General features: G+C 43.8%; 1 protein-coding gene across 5 annotated transcripts in view; it reads left to right on the top strand.

Annotated features, from left to right (window-relative positions):
* Positions 1-23,343, top strand: part of NOSTRIN (nitric oxide synthase trafficking) — a 65,870-nt gene that overhangs the window by 19,273 nt on the left and 23,254 nt on the right. For all 5 annotated transcript variants that reach the window (XM_045299127.1, XM_045299120.1, XM_045299113.1 and 2 more), the window contains 6 exons: positions 3,768-3,851; positions 8,684-8,746; positions 8,923-9,004; positions 9,780-9,842; positions 14,127-14,225; positions 22,859-22,984. In XM_045299127.1, the coding sequence (XP_045155062.1) occupies positions 3,841-3,851; positions 8,684-8,746; positions 8,923-9,004; positions 9,780-9,842; positions 14,127-14,225; positions 22,859-22,984 (444 nt within the window). In that variant the 5' untranslated portion in view covers positions 3,768-3,840. The remainder of the gene's footprint in view (positions 1-3,767; positions 3,852-8,683; positions 8,747-8,922; positions 9,005-9,779; positions 9,843-14,126; positions 14,226-22,858; positions 22,985-23,343) is intronic.

The following is a 23,343-nucleotide window of genomic DNA, read 5'->3' as shown; positions in this document are numbered from 1 at the left end:
GCTGCTGTGGATTCTGTCTCTCGTTGCTCTGCCACCAGGAGCCGTGGTGACTCAGAAGACAGCAATTTAAGAGCAAGTGAGAGGCTATGTCCGTTTTTTAAGTACTTTTGTTTGGTGTCCCTTGAAACTCTCCATCTTCAGCCTGTGCCCCACAATTCCTAAGGCAGGAGAGTGGAGTGGCTCAGTAGGCAGGTGGTCCAGTCAGACTCCAGGGTCCCGATTCTGACGCTGTCTCTGTTCATGTCTCACCTTGGGCAAGTTACTGACTAAGTGCTCAGAGCCTCAGCGATTCCTCCATGAAACGTCATGGGAGCTATTGAGGGTGAATGAGGAAACATAGCTGACATACTAAGTATGGTGCCCAGCACGCGGTAAGTGGCTATACATGAGCATTGCATGCTGCCATTTTACGTAGAAGCAGCACATAGATCAGTGTCATGGATCAAATGGTGTCCCCTTAAAGACAGGTTGGAATCCTAAGTCCTGTACCTGTGAATATAACCTTGTTTGGAAATCGAGATTTTATGTTGTTATTAGATTAAATGATATACCAGACCAGGACGTGTTCTAGTCCTAATCCCCACTTGTCCAAGCACTGTTCTAGGTACTTGGATGCATCCAGGGACAAAACGGTCTCCCAATCGTCTAGGGGTGTTCATCGATGTATACTAAGAAAATACACCCACTCCTCACTCAATGACTACCCCTTTAGCTGACATTTCTGGCTCTCATCTGCACCCACACATATATCTGACTGTAATAAGTGCAAGGTGAGACTACCACTGACTAGGAGGGTTAAGTTTGTGGGTCCACTTGGCCGGGCCATGATTCTCAGTGGTTTGGCAGATATGTAATGCTGTCATTTGGCAGTTATGTCATGGTGCCGCTACCTTCCTTTTGTGATTTGATATGCTCATTCTCTGTTGTGTACGTAGCGTCCTGACCTTTGGAATCTAACCATGTCAGTCAATAAGGGAGGAGTGGGGGGAACTATCACATGGCATACGTGCTCGAGCATGAGTAAAGCATGTAAAGGGTAGAGAGTGATGAGGAGGCTTCTGTAGTTGGGGTGGTCTCTGAGGATAGGACATTGGAACAAGATTCGTTGAGGCTGCCTTGAAGGAGATAGCTATGTGGTTACTCGGTCTCCGGCGGAAACTAGAGCAATTGGGCACTCCCAGAGACAGGACAGAGCTTGGTCACTGAGCAGGAGTAGAACAAGGAAGGGGTGACCGTTGGGAAGTGGAATTAAGGCGATACCGGACATGAAACTACGCAGAGTCTTTCAGGTCAACGAAAATCACTGCAGTCATTGATGCTCCACTCCCTGCTAGGCTTGGGTTATTATCCCATTTGAATCATCACAAAGCTCCTTTACTCTCTTCTAATTCACCCCCCTGAATGGTAAGAGTCACCTTGGATTCTAGAGCACCTCAGTTTGTTAGCCAGCTCTCTCTCTCTCTCTCTCTCTCTCTCTCTCTTTCTCTCTCTCTCTCTCTCTTCAGTCCAGATTCCCAGAGCAGAGAAACCCATTTTGAGAAGTGCAATGAGAGACTTGTTTACCGCCTTTGTTATTTTAGATGACTTGCCTTAGCCTCCCCTTACGTTTGGGCAAGATCTGATCACAAAGCATGGCTTCTGCACCTAGCCCTACCTACAGTGACCTCCTCTCTTTCAAAGCGTGGTAACAGTTACATAGAGCACAGGTATCCTGGTAAGAAGATGTTAAGAGGAATTTAGCAGTGCATCAATAGCTCATAATCTCTGTATTCCATTCTGCAATAAAGAGCTATCCTTCCTTGGTTGGTCTATCACATCGAGGGCACTCTGAATGAAAATGTGCAGATTTTAAATTCGTTATTGGAAAGTTCTAAGATAGGTTCCCAGATGAAATCACATCCTAAATAAGTCTAAGGATTTATTTAGTAAGACTTTCTGATTTATATTAAGAAGAAAAAGATAATATAAATGGAATTTAATTTCCTACAATTTTAGTATCGTCAGTCAGAAATGGGAAGACAAATAAGTACATGCATGTAGGCCTATAGATAGAACAATTCCCTGGAGGCAAAATCATTTTGAAATGAGAGTGATCCAACCTGGGCCCTAACACCAAAGATTTGTTTGGGGAGGGTATGTTCCAGACTCCCGGCTGTTCTTGTCTTGCATAAAAAGCACTGAAGATTTATTTTCTAAAGTTGTCATCTGACAGCTTCCCCTTAGAAAGCTAGCGCTCAGTTAATCCAGCCATAACATATTAAGTTTACTTATTAGTGCTCAGGTCCCAGATGCTCAGGAGAGTTTTCTGTTCCTTACTGGTGTACAAGAAGCTTCAGGGTTTAATGGTACAAGTCAACAATTCTTGTATTATGGTTCATAGCCGGCATATACTTGTATGATTTCCTTTTTTATTATTGTGTTTAAATTCCATATCATTAAATTAATGACACCATCAACATAATTACCTTATGTCCCAGGGAGATGAAGGGTAATATTCTGTAACACAAAATAACAATGGTGTCTCTAAGGTGCACCAGAAACATATATAAACTATAGACATAAAAAGGGATTAATTCTAGTCTCAATCTAAGAACAATCAGTTCTCATGACTCTGCTTGATATTCACTCTCATGAAGAGACCATTGAAGATATGGGTGCTCTAACAAAATGTGGCAAAGAAACTAGATGGTACCCAGCTACCAGAAAAACTAGCGTCTAAGGTCTTAAAAGTTTTTCTTCGAACTAGCATGCATCTAAGGGAGGTGCCAACTAATTCTACAAGGAAGAAGCATACCAGTCTGTGTGATCCAATGATTGTAAATAATATGATCCAAATCCAAGGGAAGGACTTGTATCAGAGCTTACGTTGTGAACACTTGGTTTGCAGAGGACCACTGACGACAGTGGAGGACCGAAGTCCATTTACAGGGTCCGCACATGGACTAAGCCTCCGGTGAATCCCTTCTGACCACAATCCAGGATGTCAATTACCTTGTTATCAGACAAAAAGCATGATAAGGTTGATCATACTTGATGTTGTTAGGTTAAAATGTAATATTTGATCATTTCCTCTCCCTTTTGACACATTTAAAACTTATTTCAATAAAGGGGAAGTAGACGTGGATTAAGTATTCGATGAATCCCCTCTGACCCTGGACTAGGGGTCTGAATAGCCTTGCTCTCATGCAGAGTACATTGGGAAGTGGATTATGGCTAATGCAATTAGCTTAAAATTTAACAGCTTATCATTTTCTCACCCTTTTGGCCCATTTTGCATTTGTTCTGGTTTTTGATACTTTCTATTCCACTGAGGTTTTTCTCTGTTTGACATGGTTATTGTTGTTAGCTTTGGTTGGTTGGTTGTTGGTTTTGAATGTTTTTCCGTATATGAAGTCCAGGATTGGTAAATATCGACAGAGACAGTAACTGGTTTAATGGGTTCTTAGGTGTATGGCAGGCGAGGTTGCAGCGAGATGTGGAGCTAATGACAGTGAGTAAAAGCAAGAAGAAATGTTCTAAAATTGATTGTGGTGATGATTGCACAATCTTCTTGATATGATTGTACTGTTGGATTATATTGTACATGTGGATTACATGCCAATAAACTGTTTAAAAAAAAAAAAGCTTAAGTCAACAACCCTCTCCATAGGAAAACAGGATCCTTAAGGTCAATAAGAAGTGTGTGTGTGTGTGTGTGTGTGTGTGTGTGTTTAGTTTTACTTAGTCCACTCAAAGTATCCTACTTAACAACTACCCTTTGCAATCAGGGCAAACCTGGAGATTAGCTATGCCAAAGGACTTCAGAAACTGGCAATCAAACTGGGCAAAGTGTTACAGAACATGAACAAAAAGTAAGTATTATGGAAGAGGTAAGGCAAGATCACTCTGAAAAATAATAAAAAGTGGCATAGGGTGCGGTTTCAGCTTCCTGCTATGAGAAGAATAGAAATGTAATGTCGGCACGTCTTCCAGGGCTGTGAGCTTGCTCGGTGCCAGACACTGCGCCAACTGCTTGCTTGGTCCTCTCCTTCATCCTCACACCAACCATTGCGAGGCCTTACTCTGTTCACAAATGAGGATGTAAGGTCTGAAGAATCTACGAAACTTGCTTGGAATCACACAAATAATGCACCACAGAGCTAAATTTATCTGAGCTCTGTTTAACCTCTAAACTCCCATTCATCACTGGGCTGTGCTGGTGATGTTGGACTTGGGGTTCAGGAGGTGGCTCTTACTCTGTGGCCTCAACAAGTAGCCTGGACTCTGCCCACCTTGGCTCCCTCCTTTGTAAGCTAGAGGGAGGAGACGTGTACCGCTGTGTGGATGTATGTGGCGGGGAAAGGATGCAAAGTCAATGAGCTAAGCTATGTAAAGACCTTCACACACTGGTGCTAAAGAAAAGTGGGGCTACAGTCTCCTCACTGTATTGCAGGACAGAGAATAAAGTAGATTCCGTCTTTTGGAGGAAATAGTCCATTAGTGATAATTTACTAGAATCATTCTGGACTAATGCATTCAGATCAAAGGTCTCTTGACAGTAAGACAGTGGAAAGGAAAAGCAGTCGCTGAAGCTCAGGCTCCTATTATTTTTCGGTTCATCGCCTATAGTCGCAAATGATGGTTTTGAAATGGCTCTGACTTTTGCCTTTATATTTATTTTTAGGAGAGTATTTTAATGGACTACAAAGGAGTCCGTATAGCACAGTGGTTGGTACAGATAGACTTTTTTCAAACAGCCCAGGCTTAAATTTGAAGTCCACTTACCAACTGGGTGACCCAGGACAAGGTATTCGCCCTCCCAAGATCTCTTTAAAATGGAAATAAACCTTGATCCTGTGGTTGCAGTGAGGATTAAATGAGCTAATACAGGATGAGGGGTTAGCGGAATACCTAACACAGAGTGAATATACTGTAAATGTATCTTATGATGTTGATTCTAATTATTGCCATAAGAGTGAAAGATAAGTGTCTCAGGTTACTTTTCTTATTCATGTTGTAACCCTTGCAGCCAGTATAGTACTACCAAAGAGTTGACATGTCCATGTTTGGTTTACTAGGATTGGTAGAACAATGTTTAGTAATTCTGCCCCATAATGACCTTACAGGTCAGGGTAGAAGTGCCCCTGTGGGTTTCTGAGGCTGTAACTGTAATGGGCACAAGGCATAAATAGAAAATTCGCCCAAGATGACATCCAGGTGACCAACAATCACACGAAGAAATGTTGTTTATTAGCAGTGAGAGAAATACAAATTAAAACAACAATGAGATACCACTTCCTCAACACTTTAGCAAAGTTCATTAAAACAGAAAATAATAAATGCTGGAGAGGATACGGAGCTATCAGAGCACATTGACAGTGCTGGTGGAACTATGGAATTTCACAAGCACGATGGAAATCAGTGTGGCACTGCCTTAAACAAATGCAACTACAAATACCTCATGGCCCAGCACCCCTTCTACCGGGTGTTTTATCCTCGATAAACCAAGAATGCAGCATGAACAGACATATGCACACCTAGGGCTATTGCAGCAATTTCCATAACAGCAAAAACATGGAAACAACCAAAACCCCCTATTAGAGAGGAATGTTCAGGTCTGTTCACACTATGGAATATAATGCATCAATAAAACCATGATGACCCTCTTCAACACTGCAAGACCTGGACAAAGCTAGAGAGCATTGTGCTTAGCAAACTTAGTAAATCTCACGGAGATAAATGTTTAATAACATCATTATTGTAAAGAAATGTGGTTTATACTTCAAAATACAAAATACTGCTAGGAAGCCATGGATGGGGTAGGAACAAGGAAGGCGGATGGGGAGGAAATTGAAGTGGGAAGGAGGTGGGAGAATTGAGCGGGTAGAGAACCACACATATGGAGGATTTAACAATTTGGGGATGGACTATGTAAATATATACAGTATGTTTCTTTTAAAAAAGTAAATTCCCACCAAATTCCATACTCCTAAAAACCTACATAGTTCTTTGAGTGGCTGACAAGGGAAAAGAAAAAGGAAAACTGAAATGGACTTGGAGTCTCTAGTGACACAAAGTTCATCTCAAATTTGAAAAAACAAAGAAAGCCAGCCCCATGTCTGCAGAGCAGTGGCAGGTGGCTTCAAACTGCTGACCTTGCACTTTACAGCCCAACACATCACCACTATGCCACCAGGGATCCTGGGTATTTGCACAGACCTACTAAAGTGTTTGTCCTAAAAGGTCAGTGAGATGAGTCACAGAAACCAGCACTTAATTTTCCAAGCTCTCCAAGGAAGTTTGTCTGCAATCCCTTCCTCCCTTCAGCCCCAAACCATCCCCGGTCTGCTTTGGCCAAGATCGATATGCTTGCCTCCCCTGGAATTTCCTTTAAATGGAAGCACACAGTAGATCCCCTCAAGTGCCTGGTTTTGTGTCTGGTTTAGGAAAGGCAGAACATCTAGCATCCTTTGATCTTGGTCTCCCACTCTGACTGCACAGGGTACCCTTAGCCATGAGGAAGCACAACACCTGTGTCACCATGTGTTTGATGTGGAGAGGCGGGAGGAGGACAAATGTGTTCTTCCTCATCCACCATCAAAGTTTACACAACCTCTGTCCCTGGGGTTGATGAACACAACCGATCTTTTAAGGCACTTTTATATGCACTTCCGGGAGAAAGGTGAAGCTTTCTACTGTAAAGAGTTCGAGTCTCAGAAACCCAGAGACAGTTCTGCCCTGTCCTATAGGGTGGCTAAGAGTTGAAGTCGATTGGATGGTGATCAGTAGATGGACTTCAAGAGCAGCCTGGTGGCATCGTGGGAGAAATGCTGGCCTGCTGACCACAAATCCACCCGCCCCTCGGAGGGAGAAAGTCTCAGAAAGCGGCAGAGACTCGTGGCAGTGAGAGTTTGGTATGGACTTCTGTGGGCTGTGCTCCTTTTGTGGAATCGAGTCAATTCTGACTCATCGCAGCCCTACAGGACATCAGGGGCCACTCCTGTGAGTTTCTGAGACTATAACTCTCTCTGGGAATAAGAGAGCCTCAACTTGGTGGTTTCAAGCCCTGGGTGGTTTCGAACTGCTGATCTTGGGGTTCGCATCTCAACTGATAACCACTAGGCTACCAAGGCTCTTTTATGGCGAAATAGCATGGCCTTTTCTAATTCTCCCTGCATACCACTAGAAAAATGGTGGTACTATCCTTTGTGTTAAATCTGGGCACTGCTTACAAGACCATAGACCATCTTAGCTGTTTTCCTAAAAGCCAGCGGGGAGTCGGATTTGGATCCCATCCCCAGGAGCAGCCAGCAGGCTGTGACCTGCAGTCCTTCGTCGCTTGGTGTGACTGTAATGGAAACACCACAAATGTGCGGCATTGAAAGGAATAGAAATGTGTTTTCTCCGTTTTTGCGAGGTATCACAGGGAATAAAGGGAGATAGAAGGCCAAATCCAGGGCACCAGCTACCAGGCAGGTTGTCTTCTGCAGGCTCTGGGGGGAGAGCTTTCTCTCTTGTTTCTTGATCCTTGGTGACCCTCCCATGGCATCTGTCTTCCCGGTTTGTGCTTCCTTCTGTTTCTGTGTATAACTTGGAAGTGATTAGGTTTAGGACACAGCCTACACTGATACACCCTCTGACTGTTAAAGTGTAGAGATTGGGATTCTAGCACCTATTTTGGGAGAACACAATTCATTCCATGTGTGTTAGTCTGGGTTAACTAGAGAAACAAATCCAGACACACTCATATGCATGTAAGAGAGAGCTTTATATCAAAGAGTAATTATATATTAAGAAAACATCCCAGTCCAGTCCAGATCAAGTCCAAAGTCCGATATTAGCCCATATATCCAATACCAGTCCATAAATTCCTCTTCAGACTCATGCAGGACATGCAATGGAAGACCACAGGCCAGTGGGTGGAAAGTCTTTTGGATCCAGTGGCAGTGGAAGCATCTCAGCACAGGGGTCTCCATATGAGCTCCTCCAGTTCCAAGGATTTGGCTCCATCAGTGTAGCTCCATCTGGCTTGTCAACAGGAATGCCTCGCAGGGAGAGTGTGGCTGGCCTCCAGTGAACTATTTATCTCTGTCTTGCCTCCAAATGAGGCCATCAAGCAGCAACCTGATTAACAGGCTAGATTCCACCCCTTCCTCCAGTTGATAGTAGATTATGTAACTGCCACACCACACTGACCTGCTCTGAGCCTCAGTTGATTCATCTGTGAGAAGAGGACCCTGGAAAGCCCCTCGCCTCCTAGCTCCCACCTCTTCTAAATGCCTTCTCATGGTTGGCTCCTTTATTCCACCGATAATCTATGGACAGGAAATAGAAAATAAAAGTCTCAAGGAAGACAATGACTGGAAAGAAGGAGTATAGCAGTTAAATAATTCCTGTAGTGCAAAGGTAAGAGCCCTGGTGGCATAGTGATTAAGAAACCAATTCACAGCCCACCGCCCCTCAGATAAAGAGGTACTGTCCCAGAAACCCCACAGGGGCGGTGCGAGGGTCGATATGAATCAGAACCGACTCAATGGCAGTGGGTTTTAGTGCAAAGAAGCATAGTAATCGAGTTTAATACTATGAAAACATGAAATGAGAGCAAGGAAATAAATGGCATTGCTACACTCGTGACTCAGCTTTGACTGGGAACCTGACAAGCACCCTGTGTCCTCCTAACCTTCCCCTCTCTGTGTGCCTGCAGCTGTCTCAGCCATGCCTGGACCTGGGCCTCAGAGGGCATGAAGTCTGCCGCCGACCTGCATCAGTAAGTAAGCCGCTCCTTGCTCCCAGCCCAGCAGAGCCTGCTCGTGAGTGCTACCAAGATCCCACTTGACGTGTGCACTCAGTGCACACGCTATCACACATCTTTTTTCCTTTGCCCCAGAAAACACTTTGGAAACTAGAGGCAAATCTTAATACTCTCATATGTTCTATTCCCAGAAAACTTGCCAAAGCCATTCAGTCGGAAGCCGTAAAGCCGACTCAGCAAGTCCTGAGCGCGCAGGAGAAGAAGAGAAAATCAGTGAGTCCAACAGCTGACCCTTCTCCCTAGTTAAGGAAAGAGTTCTGTCTTTGCCCAAAGCAGGAAGGGAGGACGGAGACCATCAAAAAGGCACACCCGAGATGTCTATCTAAGGTTGATTGGTAGAACAGCGTTTAATAGCAAAGAACGGGACATGAACTGATGTGTTCGAGGAAAAAAGGGTTTGCCTCAGTTTGCAATGGGACTTCCTGTTGAGTTGCCTGGCTTCCCTGTAATCACTACTATTATGGTTGTCTCTCAAGCCATCTACATAGAGGGGTGAGGGAGTGGGGGAGTTAGTTTTGGTACAGAATTTCATCTCTTGGAATTCAAAAGAACAGTCATGTCAGGGGCGAGGAACACAGTCAAGATGAGCACTGCTGGGGTGGATAACCATCCGGCTGCTGCTCAGGTTGTGTCCCTGGCTGCATGGAGAATGAGATGTGATAGGACCGGCAGTAATAGCATCGATACAGGAGTCCTATTACACACTTAATGCACACATGTGTGTGCCTTTTACATTCGTATAGACTAGAAACAACTAGTCGACCAAAAGAATTTAGTCGACAGCCTTGAACCTTAGCAGGACTCAGATTCTTAACACAGACAAGATGAGGCCATGGGGCTGTGTGTCTAAGAAATGTGTCCACCGTAGGACTTTGTCATTTCCTTGACTCGTGACATATAGTTATTATGCCAGAGCTGTTCAGCCAGCAGCATGTTTCAACAAGAGTCAAGCCAGATTTTTTGTTTATTCTTTTTCACTCTTCAATAGCTTGATAATGAAGTTGAAAAGACAGCAAATCTCGTCATTGGCAACTGGAACCAGCAAATCAAGGCAAGTACACACAAGCATTTGTCTACTCTCGGTGTTTAGGACTGAACTTTGCTGCTGTGCAGACCTGAACACGTGCTTGAGTGTAGTAGTTGGTGGTGCTGACAAGAGAACAATGCTTCCTCGCTTGAATGATTACACACCTGGATCTCTCAACCAAGCCAATAAAAAGAGCATGGTTCTGAATTCAGTTATTACTTACAGCTAACATATAGCATGTATGATTAGATAGGTGGCTTTGCATGGTATTTATAGATAGAAACATGGAGACATAGGTTAAATAATTTCCCAAGGTTACATACCTGGTAAGTGGTTGTGTTAGTCTGCATGGACTAGAGAAACAAATTCATAGACATTCACCTGTATAAGAAAGAACATAATATCAAGAGTAATTGAACATTGAGATAACATCCCAGCCCGGTCCAGATCAAGTCCATAAGTCTGATATTAGCCCATATGTCTGATACCAATCTAAAGTCCTCTTCAGACTCACAAAATACATGCAATGATGCCAAATGCAGGAGGATCACAGGCCAGTGGGTTGGATGTCTTGTGGATCCAGTGGTGTTGTAAGCATCTCAGCGCTGGCAGGGGTCTCCACATGGCTTCTTCATTTCCAGAAGTCTGGCTCCATCAGCCTCTCTCCACGTGTCCTCTCCATTGGGATGTCTTGCAGGGAGTGAGCATGTGCCAGCCTCCAGTCAGCTATTTATCTCCTTAGCACCCAAATTAGGTCATCAAGCTACTGCCTGATTGCCAGGCTATCCTCCACCCCTTCACTCTGCATCGTCAAATTGACCCCAGATTATGTAACTACCGCAGGTTGAACCAGAATTGGATTTGATCATTGCTCTTCCTCACTGCCTCTGACTGTGCTGTAATCTTAGGCAAGTGACAGACACCACTTGAGTTTGTCTTAGGGGGTTAGGACCCCTACCTTACTGCTGAAAGGAACTTCGTGAGGCGTGGGAAGGTGCAAAGGGGACTGAGGGGAAAACAGAGATTGACTTCCCAAATATGTACAGTGCACTTCTTGTGCACAGCACGGTGCTGAGACATGGTTCTTATTTTTAAAGTAACTTGGAATTTAGTGGCTCTGGAATATGTGACTCCTTCCAAGAAAAGGAATGACCTCCTGGTGCAAGAAGCTAACGCACTACATCATCGTAAACCTTTAACCCAGCCGCCGTGGGGTCAACTCCCAATCATGGTGACCTCATGCAAGAGGGCTTCTAAAGGTTCATGGGAAGTGCCATAGAAATAGAGTAGGGTTTTTCCAAAAACTTTCTGAAGCCCATCATTAATGTCAGGGAGAATTGTGCTTCATAGGGTTTTCTTTTCTTTTTTTTTAAATCATTTTATTGGGGCTCTTACAGCTTTGATCACAATCCATCCATCCATGGTGTCAAGCACATTTGTACACATGCCGCCATCATCTTTTTCAAAACATTTTCTACTTGAGCCCTTGGTATCAGCTCCTCATTTTTATCCCCCACCCTTCCTCCCTCATGAGCCCTTGATAATTTATAAATTATTTTTTTTTTTTCTTACATGTCTTACACTGTCCGATGTCTCCTGTCACCCACTTTTCTGTTGTCTGTTCCCCTGGGAGGGGGTTAGATGTAGATCATTGTGATAGGTTCCCCCATTCTCCCCTGGTCCTCAGGGGGTTATCTGTCTTGGATTCCCTGTGTTTCCAGTTCCTATCTGCACCAGTGTACATGCTCTGGTCTAGCCGGATTTGTAAGGTAGAATTGGGGTCATGATAGTGGGGGGAGGAACCATTAAAGAACTAGAGGAAATCTGTATGTTTCATCAGTGCTAGAGTTTTCAATGTCTAGTTTTTCAGAATAGATGGCCAGACATTTATTTTGGGATACCTCTGAGTGAACTAGAACTTCCAACCCTGAAGTTAACCCTGGGGTCTAGCGGGTTAACCAACAGCACCATCCAGGGATGCTTTATGGCTTCTAACACAGAAAGGATAACTGATGGAACCTATATGGATAGATTATTCCAGAACAATTTAATACAAGGAGCAAGTATTTCAAGTAGAAAGGATTAAGGAGCCAGTAGAGAAGAAATCTGCAAAGAAACCCATTTGCCTTGATCCACTTTGAGAAAACCTGTAATTCTAAAGCTGGTGCCTGAATTTTTCATCTCCAATGAGGCAGGAATCTTCTCAAATGGATAGCCACAAGTGCCAAGTAACCAGAAAAGTACCTCAGGAGTGGGGGAAGGAGGGGCATCTCAGCCCTCCGCATTGCCTCGGAAGCTCCTGCTGACATATTTGTTTCCATAAGACCAAGGGCATTAGCTAACAAGTATTGGAGATGCATAGATCTCACTATAAGTCTTTATACTGGTTAAAAAAAAAGAATTATTTTATAATAAGCATTCAAAATCTCATGGGGGCAAAGTATCTAGTCACTTGTGTTGTTGTTGTTCCTAATTTTGCCCTTAATTTTATGAGCTTTCTTTAAAAGAAATAAAAAAGTGGGGGAGAGCTTATTATTATAAATCCATTTTCCCTAAATACTCAGCTCTCAACAGAGAATTCAACAGAATAGACCAAACGCCAGAAACAATGCTGAGAATTTACAATTGCTTCCAAGAACAAAAACCATCTTTTATCATAGCCCAGTGTGTTAGGCAGGGTTCTCTAGTGAAACACAACCAGAACATGTATGATTATATATATTAGAGGATAGGTTCACACAGTGAGAAGGACTATAACAGCTAATTAGTGTACACAGCAGTACAGAGGGCTAAGTTCAACTCACTTTTGTGGAACAGTTAATATACTGGAAGTCCTTGAACTCACATGGGCTGCCCAGTCCAAGGTCAAGGATTCTTCCCTCAGGCAAAGCAGGGAGCATCTGCATGCAGGCAGCAGGTGGGTCAGCAACAGTCAGTGCTCGGGCTTAGTGAAGCAGGCCCTGATGGGATCTCAAACTCTAGCATAGCGACAGGATCCACCATCAAGCTCAAGTGATGTCCACACCAGCAGGGTGGTGAGGCAGGTCTCAAAGGAGCCTCAAGCTCTAGTGACATGATCCACAGGTTGGCCTGGCCCACAGGTAGTGTAGCTCACAGGTTCAGGGAGCGAACTAGCTAAAGCAGCAGCACGCTGGTCTGATCACAAGAGAGCAAGAGGGAGATGGGATGCCAGCTGTCTATTTCTTTCGGTTGTCCTCCAATCAAGCTGCGACCTGATTAAGCTCTGCCCACATGTTCCATTGGCCAACTAGGCCAATTGGCACAATAAACCTAACTTTTATACCTGGTTTCTACCAAGCCTTTGTTCTGAAGAAAATTACTTTACCATTTTTTTCCCCCTCAAGAGTGACAGAGGAATTTGAGAACATAAAATCTTGAGCAATGATAACTTTTTCCTATTGAAATACAAGGGGCTGAGCATGTCCAACATGAAGTACAGTCAGCTTTGGAGACACAAAGGAAGTGCCGTCAAGAACCAAATGCCCTTGCCTCACCCTCTCGTGAATCAGCTGACATGTGACCGACTGTAGGTGGAGGAGGGCCTATGGGCTTCTTATCCTTGGCATCCCCCTGAGAGACACATGGATGGCGTTGCCACCAATTCTGAAGTAAAGGCTTAAGGAAAAGCAAGTCCTGTATGCTTCTGCTTCCTTATCTGGTTTTAGGGTCCTTGTAACCTTGAGGTGAGAAGACAGTCGTCTAATAAACTAGTTCCCCAACAGGCTGAATCAGACCAAATTCTATTTTTGTTTATTTTCTCTCCAGAACATCATCTTTTGCCAAATTCCAGCTGTAGACTGGAAAATGATCGCTGAATTTTAACCCATTCCTGGGTTGAGGGTATCAAAAGGGTAGGGTTTACGGCACTACTTCCATCTCTTCCTCTTTGCTTATGCCTCCTTCCTCTCATCTCTCACAAGTCCAGGTCATTTCACACGTCATTCTGCAGACACTCTGCTTTCTGAGTCCAGGAATTGGGGAGCAAAATGTCTCCTTCACAGCAAGTTTTTTTTAAAGCACCTTAAAACCACCTCCAAGGTTTTGGAGGCTTTCCGATCTCTAGTGAGTTAGCAAAATGTACAACTCTTTTGAGTGTACACAGTATAGTGTGAAGTACGTGATCGTTTGCAGTGTTAGCTGCTGCGCTATTTCAGGTGGATGGTGAAGCTAGAGCAGGAAGGAAGAACTGAAAATACACCATCATTCAAGTGAACGCATGAAGAGTTTTTCTCTTGATAGGAACTCTGCTCCTTTTCGTTTTGCTTTTTGGTATACTTTTGACTCTAGGCCAAGAAGAAATTAATGGTGAGCACCAAGAAGCACGAAGCCCTTTTCCATCTTGTCGAAAGCTCCAAGCAGTCTGTGACTGAGAAGGAAAGGCAGAAGGTAAGGTGCCGTGGTCCTGCAGCTGTGTGGGGCTGGGAGCCAGAGAGCGGTGAGCAGGGAGCACGGCTGAATCCCCAACCCGCCCTCCGCGAGGTCTCTGCTCAACTGTCCAGTGGCAGCGCAGCCCACATGTGCTTACATAATCCACACCTATTTGAAAACCTGTGTTTTTAAAAGAGACCGTGTGTCGCTTACTTTGGAGAAGGCATTGGGAGGCGCCAGACCCTGGAGATGGTAGAGTAGAGGGTCACAGACAAAGAGGAAGACCCTCAGCAAGACAGGTGGACACAGGGCCTGCAATAGTGTGCCCAAACACGACATTCAAGGTGAGGATGGAGCAGGGCTGGCAGCACTTGGTTCCGTTGTGCTTAGGGTCGCTGCAAGATGGAGCTGACTGGACAGCCCCTAAAAACATCAACCATGTAGACCAGCGATGCCTGATTTTTACTGGGCTCGTACAGCTCTTATCACAATCCACACATCCATCCCTTGTGTGTCAAGCACATTTGTACATTTGTTGCCATCATCATTCTCAAAACATTTGCTTTCTACTTGAGCCCTTGGAATCAGCTCATTTTTCCCTCCCTCACCCACCCCTCTCCCTCATGAACCCTTATAATAATTATTATAATAATTTATAATTTTTTTTCATGTTATACACTGAACGGTTATTGACTCCTTACTCCCCAAGTCCTACCCTGGGTGATTTTTAAATTTTAATTTAAAAAGCTATTCTTTAATGTGACAAAAATACATATCTGGTGCATATCATTCATGCTAGCTGCTCCCCTGGAGGTTGGCATTTTGAACCCACCCAGTGGTACTGTCGGGAAAAAGGTGTGAAAAATCTTCTGTTCAGATGACAGCCAAGAAAACTGGACTGAGAAGTTCTCGTCTTTAACACATGAGGTTGCAATGTGCTGCAACTGACCACAATAATGTACATGGTGTACCTTGTGTTACTTTAAATATTATGCTATTATTCCACACACATTATAAAACATACAAAGGAGAAATGTTCAAAGTGTGTGATGTCAGTTAAATAAACAATAGCCCCAGTGATTAGCTCACTCTGACTTCATACAATCATGAAGCAATAGTTCCAGGCACAATACACATTTGAGGCAAGGTTCTGCCTTAACCCTATTACATATAAATTCTTTAAACTTTGTTCTCAATTGCTTGTCTGATTTGGCTAGATTGTCCCAGTGTTAGTCTGGGTAGACTAGAGAAACAAATCCACAGAAACTGATATGTATATGAGAGATAGTTTTAGATAAAAGGTAAGTGTACATTCAGAAAGCACCCCAACCCAGTTCAGTCCAAGCCCATGAGTCTTATATTAGTCCATATGTCTGACACTGATCTACAAAGTCCTCCTCAAACTCACAAAACACACGCAATGATGCTGAATGCAGGATGATCACAGGCCAGTGGGTAGAAAGTCTTTGAATCCAGTAGCCCGGTAAACATCTCAGCGCTGGCAGGGGTCTCCACGTGACTTCTCCAGCACCCAGGGCAGCATCAGGGTAGGTCCATGTGGCTTCTCCTCAGGGATGTCTCACAGGAAGTGAGCCTTGCCAGCAGACACAGGGAACTGGCTAAGGCAGCCGCAACTGGTCCCACCATCAGAGAACAAGAGACAAGACAGGTCGGCTCCCTGAGCCATTTATCTCTCCGCCCTCCAATTAAGCCCACATGTGTCTATCGGCCAGGTTGGCACAATAAACCTTAACTATCACAGTCCCAGTGCAAGGTGTGACTGAGGACACCCTATCACCAAGAGCAGTAGTATCAGCTCTCCCCTGTTCTTATTCTTCCTCGGGCTACGTGATTAGTCTGAGCTTCAATCCATAGCTCCTTGGCAGAAACAGTTTGAAGACATTTATGCATCGTGTGTTTTCACCTAATGAAAACTGGACAATAACTCTGAGAGACCACATGACCAGGGTGCATGCAGATAGCCAGGATGTCCCAGGGGGATGAAATGAAGACACTTGAAAGATGCCTATCAGATTCTCATGTTGTCAAATCCCAGTCTTTGGAATCCACAACTGCCCATGTGTGGGCACCAGTCTTGATTTATCACATAAAAATAAAGCTTAGTAACTTCAATTTTAGTTAAAAAAAAGCTCTACAAAAACAAAACAACAACAAACCATGCCCTGCGTCAGTTCCAACACACAGCAGCCTTAGAGAGGGTTGCCGAGATGGCGAATCTTCATGGCTACAGGCAGTCTCCTTTCTCCTGCGGGGAAGAACTGCCAACCTTGAGGTTAGCAGCCCAAGTCCTACCTTACAGTGCCATCGAGCCTCCTTAGATGGAAGGGAAAATGTACCACAAATAATCCTCTCATGGGAAGAAAATTTGTTTTCTCTGCCTATACCCAATAGACTCTAGTGGTTCTCAACCTTCCTAATGCCGCAACCCTTTGGTACAGTTCCTCAAATTGCGGTGATGCCCCAACCATAGATTTATTTTCATTGCTACTACATAACTGCAATTTTGCTACTGTTATAAATCGGGCAACCCCTGTGAAAGGGTCATTCGACCCCCAAAGGGATCATGATCCACAGGTTGAGAACCACTGCAATAGGCTCTTGTACAACCCTAGCGGTATGGACCCCAGTTTGGAAGTCTTTGAGATTGTCAATATCTTCTCCCCCCAAAAAGATGTCCCCTTAAGGAAATGTAGTTAGAGCCTCTGTAATCTCAACTTTTAAAAATGGCAAAAGGGAAAGGAAACAAGCATTACAAAGAATTCTATCATTTCACAGAGGAAGCTGTTGGTTGAGCACGTTCAATTCATTGTTAGCAAGATTTTACAAGATTCTGATTTCTTCACATGTCAGTCCTCGCAGTTTAAAATGATCACAACAAGAAGAGAATAATGAGACGGCTTCGTAGGAGGCTAAACCACAGTGTGTTAACGTGCTAAGCATCAGGGCCTGTCTCAGGAGTTCTGAACGCTCATTAGCTCATTAAAAACTATTCTTTAATGATGCAAAATGAAAGAAAGAGCATGAATATCTTAAGTGGTGCATTTGCAGCTTCCCTGGGGAGTTAAGGTGCTTGATCTCCCCTTGTCTTTCCCCAGCCGGTGCTGGAACTATTGGCTGTCGTTCCCCCATGGACCCCATACTGGCGTTATCATCACCTAATCTGGTAGCTTTCTTCCTTTTAAAAAAATTTCTTTTAGTTCTAAACTAAACACCGAAGACAGAATTCGTTTTCTCATCTCACATGGAATGCCCACGATCCGTTCTCAACTGGTCCCTCAGTCTGCTCAGCGATCCTCCCAGGAGTCTCTTTGCTACAGAAACCAGTTTCCCTCAAGTTGACTCTGGCTCCTGGTGACCACATGAGTGCCAGAATTGAACTCCCCTCCAGAGTTTCCAGTGGTTGAATTTTTGGAAGTACATGGGCAAGCCTTTCTTCCAAGGCACCTCTGAGTGGAACTGAAAAGCAGCCAAGCACATCAGCCATTTGCTCCACTGCCACTGAGTTGACTCCAATGTAGAGTGATTCTAAATATGGTTCCCAAGGCTTTGTAAATCTTTAAGGGGTCAGAAGACCCATCTTCCTTTCTCGGAGCGACGAGTGAGTCTAAACCACCAACCTTGCAGTTAGCCGTCTAAATGCTTACTTGATCTAAATCTTCATTCACCTCACCTCTCTGTCCTCACCGCACACTCTCAGTCAACATTCTTGACTCCTGCCTTACAGTATAAACAGAAGTTGGCCAGCAAGAACACCTTCAACTTCCAGCCAGCTGTCATAGTATTTGCGCAAGCAGATTTTTTTTTTTTGTCCTCTGGTAGTAATGGGAGAGAACAATTCCTCATCCCTTGCTCTGATCCCCACACATCCTCATCTCGTTTTCCCATTCCTACTCTTTTCCAGGTATTATCAGCTCTCCTTTGTTTTACCATAAGATTTATTGAAGGGGTTGTCTGTGCTCTGTCTCCAGTTCCTCCTCTGTCCGCGCCTCAAACCACTCCTATAAAGCTTTCCCACCATTCCACTAAGAGTGTTCTTGTTACTGAAAACAATGTCCTCCTTCTTGCTAAACCCAGTAGGTGGTGTATAGTTCTTACCTTATTGAATTTCTTGGAAGGATGAAGCATTGTTGAGCTCTCTCGTCTAGAAACATGTTCTTCCTTAAACTCCGCAACTTCTTACTCTTGGTTTTCCTCCCTCTTTGATGGCAACTTTCTTCTAGCTTCCTTTCTGGGGTCCTTCTTTCTGCCTGACCCTGATATCTTGCTGTTCCTGAGGGTCCCTCTCCTGGGCCTCACTCTGTTTATTTTAATGACCATTGTGTTTCCAGAGTCCCACACAGAAATCCCATTACCAGGTCCTCAGTAAACAATAGATAATAAATATACTCTCAAGGCTTCAAGCCCCGCGTCTAGGCTGACAATAAATACTCAAAGATATCTTCAAGTGGCATCATTTTCCAAACAGCTTTCGTGTATCATACCCAATGTCCCGAATCAGGCTAATCACTTGTCTCTACGAAAGATTTTCTTTATTCTGGTGTTTTCTGCATCACTCAATGTCACTGCCCAGCTTAGCCTTCGAGTTCTAACTCCTAAAGCAAATACTTCTTAGGCTTATCTTCTTAGAACTCTCTCCACCACCACTGCCCTTCCTGAGGCCATCCGCAGCCTTTTGCTGGATAGCTGTAACTGATAGATCAGTCTCCTTTCTCGTGGCCTCTCCTAACTCTTCCACATATACAAGCCAAACTGACTTTTTTGAAACTCTAATATAAGCATATCATCCTCTTTTGAAAGCCTTCAGTTGTTTCCCAGTGACCTAGACTAAAGTACAAACGCTTTGCTATGGCCATTAGCACCAGCGGTGGGATTCAAGTAATTGGACAACTGGTTCACTGCCCTAATGACCATTTTAAGTATTAAAAAAGATATACCACACAGCAGTTTATTATTTGATACAGTTAATACTTAAATAAGAACAATAAAAGAGGTAGACAGAATTAGATTATGTCATAAGAAACAGTTTTAAAATGTGAATGAAAAAATTATATAAAACCTGACCAAGAAAAACCAAGAAAACCGTTATTTAAGGTATATTCTTTGCTTTTATCTGAGCATCATTGGCTGTGGGATTTATCCTTGACCATCTTTTCACTGTTGGATACAGTAGAGGGAGTTAGGCAACTTCTCTTTTCTGAACATATTAAATTCACCTTTAAAAACCCCTTTCGGCTTCAGTTGAACTTACACAATTGTTCTGACACTAATTCTAGCTTTTTGAACACTTTCAGGAACTGCAGAATCCACTTATAATGCTCTGTGGGAATGTGGGGTGTAACACAAAGCTGAAATGATTGACAGTGTGTCACCCCCTGGTTGTTTGGAGCTTTTTCTCTTTACGTTGTATGTATGCTTCTTTACTGAAGTAACAAACGCAAAGGAATAAAAATGTAGTATTTCATCGAAAGTGTAAGTTTTATGAAATGAAGAAATAAATATCACAAGATAGTTCCAAACAATTTTTCATACCTATGAACACAGTGCACATTAGTACGAATGCTTAGACTATGCTGTTGCTCTGACAAATGTTAAAAAGGAGTAAGAAGTGTGAATTTGTAATTTCTACATTGGGTGGCTACCCAGATGCCCACCTTAGAGAGAACCCTGATTACAAGTGCCATTTTAACAACTGGTTCGCTGAACTCAACTAAAAAATTGGCATCAGTTCTGCTGAACCATTGTGACTGAATCCTACTACTAGTTAACACTCTCCCTTAATTGACCTCTGCATTGCTACTTCCCTTCTCAAATTTTATACTCTACCTTTTCACACACACACACACACACACACACATACTTTTCCTTTTTTAATATTCCTGTAATATGCCATGTTGTTTTTGCCTCATGAACACCACTTCCAATTCAGATTGATTCATGCAGAGATCATTGCTTGAATGTCTGCTATGTGCCATGCCTCACCTTCAATGTCATTTTAATCCCAAAGCTGGGTAGCGGTGTTTGCCTTGTCTCCCCCGGAGATACCTACGTGTCTGGCCCCGATCACACAGAATGGTAATGGTCTGGGTGGGTCCGCAACTAGAGCAGGAACCTGTCATGTGCCCATTTCTATCCCCAGGAACATACATTGTGCATGACACAGTATAGACACTCAGCACACATTTGGTGCATAAATGAATGAAATGTTTATCCCAGGAGAAAATAAAGGGAAAAGGAAAAACAATTCAATGTTTGACAAATTTTCTGAACAGTTCGTTAAGTTAGAATATAGGATTCTCTATTCGCTTGTATCTGTTTGGCGCTAGTTGCTATTCATCTGTCAAGTAGAGACGTATAGTCAATACCCATATCCTGTAGGTTGAAAAATATGGAGTACTGGCCTCAAACATGCGTGTGCGCTCACACTGAGGTCCGAGCCTTCTCAGTGAGAATCCAAGGGCAAGGATCTCACAGAGTATCCTCATGGCGCAAGTTAGCCCTTCACTCGATTGTGATCAAGTTTAAATTCACAAGCTCAGGTTTCTACAGATAGAGATGGTTCATTACACTTGATATACAAAACCCCCAGTGCCCTGTGTGGGTCATACATCAGAGTTGTGGGCCAGGTGATGGCTATCGTATGAGTTGGAATGGTAAAGCGAGTGGCGTTAATATCCTGCATTTTGGAGAAGTGTTCTTCAGGACCATCATCTTAGTCCAAAAATGTCCTTAAATATAAAGTAGACATTTTTTAAAGTATTTTGTTTATATCCTTGGCCCTTCTAAATTCCTTAAGTTAAGGGCGTTGTTGGTGTTCCCTAAAGTACAGTTTGAGGACCACGAGTCGATCTTAGGCTGAAAAAGGACACTCACATTTCATGATTCCACTGCTGAATCAGAACTGCTACTTGTGGTCTGGAGGAATCTGCTATTTTAACAGGTCACCCACGTCGATCCGCCATCGAGGCCACTGTGACTCAGAGGGACCCTACAGGCCAGGGTCAAACTGCCCTGTGAGTTTCCAGAACTTTAATTCTTCCTGGGAGTAGAAACCCTCATCTTTCTCCCCGTCGTGCCCGGGCATACTCAATTTTGAGATGCATCCATTGCTGTGGGGTTGAGGCTGACTCAAGGTTACCCTTTGTGTGCCCCGGGGGCATTTCAATGGTTGACTTTTGGAAGTAAATAGCTGTGTCTTTCTTTCCGGGCACTCCTGGGTGGAGTTGAACCTCCCAACTTTCAGCTAGCAGCCAATCACATTAACTACTGGCACCACCAAAACATAAAAAGAAAACCCACCACTCTTACTGAGTTGATTCCTACCTGGAGCACCCTGTCGGGTAGAACTGCTCCTTGTGGTGCCTGAGACTGTAGGTTTCACAAGGGCAGGCAGCCTCAGCTCTCTCCTGTGGAGCAGCTGTGGGTTGCAGCCAGCAACCCATTGTTGAACCCACTACCTAGGAACCTGTAATCCAACTTTCTAATTTCTCAGAGAAAGGTAATTATTTGCCTGACCATTTTTTAATTGTAAACTAGGTGGGGGGTTACAGTCCAGATCATCAAATTGTGTTCAATCGTTTAAGCCACCAATCAAACACCCTAAGCGTATACCCCTCTCCTGCACTTGACTTTTATTCTCCCTCTTGTGGACTACCATCCTCCTCTTCACCCAAGTTAACACCCAGCTACTGTGCGATCCATTGCTTTAACTTGAAAAAGAACTTCAGCCACCCTGGTCCAAAGAGTTTTGGGTTACATGGATTTTCCAGAAGACTTATCAACCATGGACAATTTCAGTGATTGCCAGGAAAGACATTTGTTTGTTTGTTTGTTTGTTTGTTCAAAGGAGCAGAGCAGATCCTAGGGACACAGGGTGAAAGGGAAACATGGTCAATCTGTCCATAATCCACAGTGAACACTGAGTGGTCTCAGGAGCGCCACAGTAACCATACTTGTTCATCTTGATCGATGCTCTGTCGGGCAGGTGTCAGGGAGAGAGCTTATCTCCTTGTATCCCCGAAGCACCCACTGAAGGAGGAGCCGTCATTATCCCTGGCATAGAAATGAGCAAACTCTGGCTTTTGAAGGTTAAGCAATTAGCCTGCAGGCAGAACCAGCACACAAAAGCTAGTATTGATTCCAAAGCTAGACAGTTGACTTTGTTTAGTGACAGTAAAGGAAGGGTGTCAGGCCCACTCTAGTGGCCTAAAAATCATATAACCTAAATATCACATACTCTAGTTCTAAAAAGCATACAATCCCACGAGTTTCTACCTGTCCCGGAAAGAAATGTGACATCCCGGTACGTTTATCAATCTGCAGAGCTCCTCGGCAGATTGCAATCTGTGAACCGGAGGGTGCTGACCTGCACGGGCTATTCCTCTCCTGTGGCTTGGCCTTCTCGTTGGCATGATGAACTTGGACGTACAGGCCTTGTCTTCCTCATGTGTGGAATTCAGGAAGTCAGACTGAGAGGTCACTTGTTGGGGTTTTTTTTCTGGCTTTTTTCTCTGAGAGACCTTTGATTTTGTCATATAGAACTTAGGGCTTTGCATGAAAGAGGAGAAGCTTATAACTGGGACAGATAGGATTCTTTCTGTTAATGAATGTGTGACAACCATGTTTTACTTTAGCTACTCAACAAACTGAAAAAATCAACTGAGAAATTAGCAAAGGAAGAGGAAAATTACTACCAAAAAAACATGGCTGGCTATTCTACCAGACTGACGTGGGAAAACACATTGGAAAACTGCTACCAGGTAAGCTGTGCTGTCAATGGGTTCCACACTATCCCTCCAACTCTCTCCTTGGAGCTGTGTATGGCCTTGAAGGTGGAAGTGAGATCTGCAGCTATAAGACCTGATCTTTGTCTTTAGTTATGATCCTAACTCTTCCTTCCTACACCCTGCCCCCGGCCCCTTAGGACCCCTTGTGGCCTAGTTGGTTGTATGTTGGCTATTGACCACAAGGTCAGCAGTTCGAAACTACCAGCTGCTTCTCAGGACAAGGTGAGGCTTTCCACTCCCTTAAAGAATTACATACAGTCTCAGAAATCCACAGGAGCAGTTCTATCCTGTCCTACAGAGTTGTTATGAGTCAGAATTGATTCAAGGGCAGA

This window comes from Echinops telfairi, unplaced genomic scaffold (genome assembly GCF_000313985.2).
Source record: "Echinops telfairi isolate 266 unplaced genomic scaffold, ASM31398v2 ScPeMD7_4;HRSCAF=17, whole genome shotgun sequence".
In the NCBI taxonomy this organism is placed as follows: domain Eukaryota; kingdom Metazoa; phylum Chordata; class Mammalia; order Afrosoricida; family Tenrecidae; genus Echinops; species Echinops telfairi.
This window is presented reverse-complemented; position numbering and strand designations above follow the sequence as displayed.